Source organism: Dendrobates tinctorius, unplaced genomic scaffold, assembly GCF_039654945.1.
Source record: "Dendrobates tinctorius isolate UK_male_01 unplaced genomic scaffold, ASM3965494v1 ptg000020l, whole genome shotgun sequence".
NCBI classification, from domain to species: domain Eukaryota; kingdom Metazoa; phylum Chordata; class Amphibia; order Anura; family Dendrobatidae; genus Dendrobates; species Dendrobates tinctorius.
Genome location: NW_027361688.1, coordinates 17,462,635 through 17,471,612, shown reverse-complemented (window position 1 = coordinate 17,471,612; position 8,978 = coordinate 17,462,635). Strand labels below are relative to the sequence as shown.

General features: G+C 41.8%; 1 protein-coding gene across 1 annotated transcript in view; it reads right to left on the bottom strand.

The window, feature by feature from the left end:
* Positions 1-810: 810 nt before the first annotated feature.
* CRACR2A (calcium release activated channel regulator 2A) overlaps positions 811-8,978 on the bottom strand; it is a 109,032-nt gene continuing 100,864 nt past the window's right edge. Inside the window, exons 14-18 of the mRNA XM_073567807.1 lie at positions 8,394-8,475; positions 6,031-6,145; positions 5,819-5,920; positions 4,309-4,385; positions 811-2,235 (exon numbers count right to left, since the gene is read on the bottom strand). Coding sequence (XP_073423908.1) covers positions 2,145-2,235; positions 4,309-4,385; positions 5,819-5,920; positions 6,031-6,145; positions 8,394-8,475 — 467 coding nt within the window. The 3' untranslated portion in view covers positions 811-2,144. The remainder of the gene's footprint in view (positions 2,236-4,308; positions 4,386-5,818; positions 5,921-6,030; positions 6,146-8,393; positions 8,476-8,978) is intronic.

Here is an 8,978-nt window from a genome sequence, read left to right as displayed (position 1 = left end):
TGAGTTCTCCTTCAATGGAAGTCTTCAAACAGAGGCTGGACAGACATCTAACTGGGATGATTTAGCGAATCCTGCTTTGAGCAGGGGGTTGGACCAGATGGCCCAGGAGGTCCCTTCCAACTCTACGATTCTATGATTCTATGATTCTATGATTCTATGAAGTCAATAACAATTTCAGCAGATAAAGGAAAATTTCACGTAGTCCTTTACTATTTCTGATATGTTGAAATGGATTTTTCTATTAGGTTTGTGTGTTTTATCCTTTATGTCTTCTATTTAGTGTTATTTTTATTTTAAAAAAGTATGATTTTTTTTTCTATAGTAGATGCTTTTTAGCATTTTTGGCTGTGTTCACACCACAGGTGGAAGCTAAATATATGTATTCAGTACATGTTAGCACTGGTGATATCGAGTCTACATATATCTACCAAAACAAGTGCAGGACTGGTAAGTATCATACACAAGACCCAATGGCATAGCTTGGGTGGGCCACAGGTGGTCCCAGGCAGCAAAATTTGGCTGAGCCCCCCCACCATCACTGTCAAATGAGCCAAGACTCCTCTGCACTGAGAGCGGCACCTGATGAGTGCTTAAGATGGCAAAGCTTTGAGTATAATGAAGTGAGCTTTGTCATCTGTGTTGCTGCCTATGCAGAGCGCAGCAGTCGATGACAAACACAGCTGCAGAGACAGTACTGAATCATGTGCATTGTGCATGCACTGCACTGTGCTCTCCTGCTGCTCTCTGCTCTCCTCTCATTTGTAATTAAAAGGAGAGACAAAGAACTAGTGTCCCAAAAATATCCCTCTGTAAAAAAAAATATATAAAAAACCCACTAACATTATAATAAATGTTTTGGTTAATAAAAGTATGTAAAAACCTAACTAAGATTAAAAAATCTAACTAACCTAAGTTAGGGCTTCGACTAGGGTTAGGGTTAGAGAATAGGTTTAGGGAATAGGGTTAGGGTTAGGACAACGATGTAACCATTTTTATTTTGACAGTTTTGTGTCGGATTTATGCAGAAATCAGAAAAAACTGTAAGGGTAAAAGATTGCATCAGTATTTTCAGAAAATACAATACACTGGGGGAAGAGGGGCTCAATATTGGACTGGTGGGAGGAGCTCAGACCATGATTTAAGGGGTGCTTAAGCATATGTCACATGGATGTAAAAAATGGATGGAATATGGATAGTAAATTTGGATGAAAAATTGATAATTTTTCATAAGTCTAAAGGGAAACTTCATGAAAAAAAATATTACAGTCTCTTAATAACTGTTGGTAAGAGTCTTGGGAAATAACTCTCACTATTGTTTTAATTCAAGCATAAAGACAGATTGGTTAAAAAAATACACGTGATTGTAACAGGGTTGTGTACTGCTTCCTGCCATTGGGCATCTGTTTTATGGCCAGATAGTTGAGATCTAGCATATCTAAGATTAGGGGGAAAAAAAGTCTGCTATTTTTTTTCAAAACAGTGTCACTTTTTTTAATTTCTAGCATTTTTAAATGGGTCTAAGCTGCAGTACCAGCAACCGCCAATGAACAAGCGTGGTGCTGTTCTGAATGAAAAAAAAAAACCCACCCTTTTGCTAATGTTTGGTATCGATAAAGGAACCTGATGATGGAGTCTCACCAATCAAACTTGATGAGGGAGTAAGAAAAGTCAAGGAGGCAGAATAAGGAACTGATATAGCTCAAAAAGTCCCTCCTCCGCTTAAGCAGTAGCCCCTCCCCTGCCTAAATCCATACATATTGACAATCTCTAATTCAGTAGCGATTGTTTTTTCTGCTTCATTGTGTTGACTTCCAATCAAAAAGTTCTTCTACGACAAGTCTCATTGATGTCATATACTGTATCAGTATCGGGACAATGCCATGCAGTTTCACCATAGAAGTCGTAAAAATGATATATAACGAATATAAATCACAATAACAACATAAAATAATATAAAACCAACAACAATGAGTTATAAAAATATTGCTTTCTGACTCAGTTCTATTTTTTTACCACCGACTAACTAAAATATGAGATAGGTTAATAAGATGCTAATGAGTAGTATTATACTACATAAAATTGAGCCGGGCGCAGACTCCATGAATTGTAGTGTGCAAACAGTAGATGAGGCAAAAATTACTAGTTTACTGTCTGGAACAGCAATTTTTCTTCTTTGGTGAGTCGAGAAGACGGACAGTTTTCTCCTTTATTTTATCTTCTTGCTCTTTCAGAATCCTGGGAAAAGATGAATTCATGAGAATTAGGCACTCAAGCACTTGTGTTCAATTCATCAAGGAGATCTTGTCAGAATTGTAGCACAAAATTGCTTAAAATGTTGGAAAATTTTGGCAAAAATTGAAGTTGCACAAAAAATTGTTTTGTCTTTTGTCATTTTTACACCAGTTTACTCCACCAACTTTTTAAAAAGTGGATAGAGCTTGGGTGGGATAGGGTATGACCAGTTTATCCCAATTTATGTCACACAATTGTCATTAATTATGCCAGAAATACACAAGCCCATGACTGGAGTAATATTTCTGCTCTGACTCACTGGGAGCTGGACGCCTCTTAATGAATTTGGTGCAGCTTTCTCCAGCACTTCCTGTAATAAGACTGGAGTAAAAAATACCAGTCTTAATGTATCGAGGCCTAAGATACCCATTCGTTCACACAAAGTTATGGTATTTGTGCCCTGATCCCTCTCAAGGAGTTAAAGCTCCTTTTACTGCACATGCTAGTGTAGTATGTCAAGGATCTGATCTGGTTCTCATGTTCTGTATCTTACTTTCAACATTCTATGAGTAGGCAGTTCCACTTTATCAGCATTTTTTTAGCACTTTAGATGCTGGAACTATCCCTCACGACCCATCATGCTTGGCTCCTGGTGTTGTCCAATAGTATGCCTGCTCTGTACTGAAAGTCGCCTCAGAGATATGTTTATGTGCAGTTTCATAGTCAGGAGAGCAGGTGTAGAGAGACAAAAACCCACCACACTTCTTGTAGAGAGACAATGCCCCAACCCCACTTCATATAGAGGGAAAAAACTGCCTTTACCTCTTGTTGAGACACAGAAATCTGACCCCATTTCCTATAGAGAGACAGTGACACACCTACACTTACTTGGTGAGACAATGACTCATTGCCACTTCCTTTAGAAAGAAAACAAACTGTCCCTACTTCTTATGGAGAAACAATGACCTGCTCCTACTTCCTGTAGAAAGAAAAAGTCCCACCCCCACTTCCTGTAGAGTGACAAAGATCTGTCCCCACTTCATGTAGAGAGAGAAAGATCTGTCCCCACTTCGTGTTGTTCCTGTAAGAGAGATAAAGAGATGTACACACTTCCTGTAGAGAAACAAAGATCTGTCCCCACTTCCTGTAGAGAGACAAAGACCATATACACTCCCTCTAGAGTGACAAAGACCCACTCCTACTTCCTGAAGAAAGACAATTCCTTTTTCCCACTTCCTGAGAGTAAGTAAGACCTGCCCTTTTCCCACTTCCTGAGAGTAAGTAAGACCTGCCCTCACTTCCTGTAGAGGCAAAGACCTGCCCCCACTTCCAGTAGAGGCAAAAACCTGCAACCACTTCCTGTAGAGGCAAAGACCTGCCCCCACTTCCTGTAGAGGCAAAGACCTGCAATCACTTCCTGTAGAGGCAAAGACCTGCCCCCACTTCCTGTAGAGGCAAAGACCCACCTCCACTTCCCATAGGGGCAAAGACCTGCCCCCACTTCCTGTAGAGGCAAAGACCTGCCCCCACTTCCCATAGAGGCAAAGACCTGCCCCCACTTCCCATAGAGGCAAAGACCTGCCCCCACTTCCTGTAGAGGCAATACCCGCCCCAACTTCCCATAGAGGCAAAGACCCTCCCCCACTTCCTGTAGATGCAAAGACCCACCCCCACTTCCAGTAGAAGCAAAGACCCGCCCCCACTTCTTATAGTGAGGTAAAAACATGTACCCACTTCCTGTGGAGATATAAAATCCCACCCCAACAGAATTTGACCAAAATTGGCCTGACATGCCTTATTTTGTGGCCAGCTGGCTCTTACTTTTTAGTTAAAAATTTACATCACAAGGAGTATATTTATGTCATTAATGGGAGAAGCTTTCACAGATATTATTTTCTTCCAGCTAGGAAAAAAGGATCTCGTGCATTACTCTGATTTGGTGGATTTATTTATCACATCAAATTATCTATTAAAGGCACCTTTGCTTTTGCCAGATCTTTGACGGAAGAGTCAGTACTTTTAGCGAGACCTAAAAATAAAGTAATATGAATGGGCGCATCTGCAAATATGACTTACGCTGCTAAATGCAGAATTGATTCTTTCACGTTGTGTCCACTGGAGGCGCTGCATTCGTAGAAAATTAAGTTGCAGTCCTAAAAAAATAAAAAGATGTCAGCTGAGGACATAGATGGACTTCATACATTTGGGGTCTCAGCCTCTCTTCTATTAATTGAGCAGCTCCACCCTTACGGTGACATGTAATACCACCTTTCTCCTACAGTGGCCGCTGTAAGAAACATGTGCACCTGCAGAGTCATTTGATAAATTCGGCTGATATTCAGACTTTCCAGCATTTTTTTCCACTACAGGTCTTGAAAAATGCCAGGAGGGGAAAAAGAAAGTGCACATCACTTCTTTGAAGCAACTCTTGGCGGAATCTTCTCCAACTGGGCACTGTCTAATCAAAAAGCTGTAAAAAAAAATCCCCGCAATAGCCCCCGGACGAAGCCCACGTGAAACGCGCGTCGGGGCGCAGTGTGCGGACGTTTGTGACAGTTATGGGTAAGAGCTACTGACTGGGGTTATGACCCACTGACAGATAGGTGAGGGATCACTGGGTCACTTGTACACCTCACTAGGAGGTTTATCACGCCTCTACCTATCTTTGTCTGTGGGGCCTCATTTATACTGCGGCACTGGCTTTTTCTATATAAGTCTGATATACCCTATTGTCTAAAATAATGCACTAGTGTTGCACCTTGGTCTCTCAGCTTTACACTCTGCCATAATATTGTACATTGATCATGTCCTAATGTGTGATGTAATTTATCTAGATGTAATATATCTAATAAAATAATTGAGATTTTTTTTACACATGGATTTAGACTCCTTTATTTCTCTTTGTTTATACAGTTGATGGAGTTTTCCTGTTGCTAATGCTAGTTGTTGGTGGAGGTTTTTCCCTGACCACTACTCTTTGTAATGACTTGTGCCATTGAGATATTGTATTATCAATTATGATAGGTAGTAGGAGAGACAGCAGAGGCAGGCGGGGGGGACACTGAGGAGCTGTCAATCAGGCTAGGAAAGTGGAGATTGAGTCAGCCATTCTGACATGGAGGTTCTTAATAAGCACATCAGCCTCATTAGGTCTGTCAGAGCTAATGGATAATATATGTGAAATCTGATGTTCATTTGTAATCACAATGGCCTGGAGCAGAACATGGTGATGTTACCTCTTCAGCCATTGTTTGCAGTCAGCAGGCTGCTGGGTCTATGTAATACCCCCCCTTAGTTTGTGACAATAATGGATGGTTTTTCTGGGTGTTTGTCTGAGGACAAGAGAATATGGGAAAACTTCTTGCCCACAAATTTGAGGGTCTACTGTCTAACACTATCTTAATAACGAGATGTCCATTCAGATGAGCGGAAGACCCTCAAAGGACATGTGGAAAAGGTTTGTCTGGATGAGACAACGCTATGGACGATGCATCAGTCAAATGATTGAAAATATGGATGAGATGGCGCCAAAATGTAGTGAGGAAGACGGTGAGAGATGATAGAAATGTAATAGATCAGTTCTTACCTTAGCGAGATGTTCCCCGAGACCACAGGGCACTTCTCTTTCTTTATCAATGTCTGTTTTATTGCCCAACATTAATATGGGGATGTTCTCACCGGCTCCTTCCTATAAGGAGAACATACGTACAGGTGAGGTTCTGCAGCAGCTGAGGTGTATTATGAGGTTCTGCAGCAACTGAGATGTATTGTGATGTTCTGCAGCAGCTGAGGTCTTACCTCCACACTGGTGAGCCATTGTCGCACTGCTGTAAATGTGTCTTTGGAGGTGATATCATACATTACAATGACACCATCCGCTTTCCTAAAGAATTGTTTGGTGATACTGCGGTACCTGGCATGGATACAGGAAAGTAAAAAATGCAATCAGGAAAGATCTACAATGGGGAAAAAAAGTATTTAGTCAGTCAGCAATAGTGCAAGTTCCACCACTTAAAAAGATGAGAGGCGTCTGTAATTTACATCATAGGTAGACCTCAACTATGGGAGACAAACTGAGAAAAAAAAATCCAGAAAATCACATTGTCTGTTTTTTTTCATTTTATTTGCATATTATGGTGGAAAATAAGTATTTGGTCAGAAACAAGCAATCAAGATTTCTGGCTCTCACAGACCTGTAACTTCTTCTTTAAGAGTCTCCTCTTTCCTCCACTCATTACCTGTAGTAATGGCACCTGTTTAAACTTGTTATCAGTATAAAAAGACACCTGTGCACACCCTCAAACAGTCTGACTCCAAACTCCACTATGGTGACGACCAAAGAGCTGTCAAAGGACACCAGAAACAAAATTGTAGCCCTGCACCAGGCTGGGAAGATTGAATCTGCAATAGCCAACCAGCTTGGAGTGAAGAAATCAACTGTGGGAGCAATAATTAGAAAATGGAAGACATACAAGACCACTGATAATCTCCCTCGATCTGGTGCTCCACGCAAAATCCCACCCGTGGGGTCAGAATGATCACAAGAACGGTGAGCAAAAATCCCAGAACCACGCGGGGGGACCTAGTGAATGAACTGCAGAGAGCTGGGACCAATGTAACAAGGCCTACCATAAGTAACACACTACGCCACCATGGACTCAGATCCTGCAGTGCCAGACGTGTCCCACTGCTTAAGCCTGTACATGTCCGGGCCCGTCTGAAGTTTGCTAGAGAGCATTTGGATGATCCAGAGGAGTTTTGGGAGAATGTCCTATGGTCTGATGAAACCAAACTGGAACTGTTTGGTAGAAACACAACTTGTCGTGTTTGGAGGAAAAAGAATACTGAGTTGCATCCATCAAACACCATACCTACTGTAAAGCTTGGTGGTGGAAACATCATGCTTTGGGGCTGTTTCTCTGCAAAGGGGCCAGGACGACTGATCCGGGTACATGAAAGAATGAATGGGGCCATGTATCGTGAGATTTTGAGTGCAAACCTCCTTCCATCAGCAAGGGCATTGAAGATGAAACGTGGCTGGGTCTTTCAACATGACAATGATCCAAAGCACACCGCCAGGGCAACGAAGGAGTGGCTTTGTAAGAAGCATTTCAAGGTCCTGGAGTGGCCTAGCCAGTCTCCAGATCTCAACCCTATAGAAAACCTTTGGAGGGAGTTGAAAGTCCGTGTTGCCAAGCGAAAAGCCAAAAACATCACTGCTCTAGAGGAGATCTGCATGGAGGAATGGGCCAACATACCAACAACAGTGTGTGGCAACCTTGTGAAGACTTACAGAAAACGTTTGACCTCTGTCATTGCCAACAAAGGATATATCACAAAGTATTGAGATGAAATTTTGTTTCTGACCAAATACTTATTTTCCACCATAATATGCAAATAAAATGAAAAAAAAAACAGACAATGTGATTTTCTGGATTTTTTTTTCTCAGTTTGTCTCCCATAGTTGAGGTCTACCTATGATGTAAATTACAGACGCCTCTCATCTTTTTAAGTGGTGGAACTTGCACTATTGCTGACTGACTAAATACTTTTTTTCCCCACTGTAACCTTGTAGGTGACTGTAGGATATTATACAAACATACAGATATAGCAAAACTGCCTAAAACTAAAACTGCCTTAGTTTCCGCTATCAGAAATTTTGATTGGCGCACGTCGGGCTGCAGGGACCCCCACTGATCCATAAAATTAAGGAGCAGAAGAGGTGGCAGTGCACTCTGTCTCTTGGGCACAGGAACGTTCCCTGACCTGCCTAGGAACCCCAAGGACCTGCCCCAGAACACCTACTTTTGGGAGGAGCACAACCGGTTTGGCCGGCGGTTACCAAATCCGAAAATTTGTGAGAGTTCTGGAAAATTTGGGATAGTATGAGATCAACAGAAATTGATGAGCCCATACGTCCAGGTTTAGAGGATCACTATAGTTACATTTCAATTAGTTCCTAATAATAGAGGCATGGAATCCAGGAGAAGCCATAATGGGGCTGGATTCTACAACCCACTAGGACAAAAGGGCGATTCCTCCTTCCCCCTTGCTTGCTTAAAATGCGCTTGGTAAGGAAAAAAAGAGAGTCCTTCACTGTTTCTTGCCATCTCCTCTAGCCAGGGTCACCCATAGTAGTATATTAGTGAATAACGAAGAACCTTTCTTGGCCGGCTGTGTCCCAGAGCTGTAGTGCCACCTGACAGTTTTCCACCGTTACGGTCTTTACGCTGTAATCGATACCTGGGTGATGAAATGGAGAAAAATATTGTCAGAAACAGCCACCACATTGTCAGGGAGATCACGGCAATATCCCACCACGGCCAACTGTCGGGACAATCACACAATTGATGATTGACGATTGAAGGACGCAACAACGGTTACTATTGCTATTAGGTAGGTAATTTGGCCCTTTTTACAGTGAACGTATAGTATATACATATCCTGTTCCAAAATATGGGTATATATATGCGTACATACAGTACTTTGGCACAGCAATAACTAAGGAAAAAATTAGATGCCACCACACCATTTGTTTATTACAGGCCGATTGTACTCCCGTTACTTGTAATGTTGAGCCTCACTGGGTTTCAGGGGTTTGGTTTAGGAAAGGAGCAACTATATTTTATATATTTAATCCAACGATTAGGCAGTGAAGGGGAGAACTTGTTTAGAAAATGGTTCAGTCCTTACAGCATGTTGTATGCATCCCAAGTCAGTACATGCTTTTACCAGATACCCGCCAT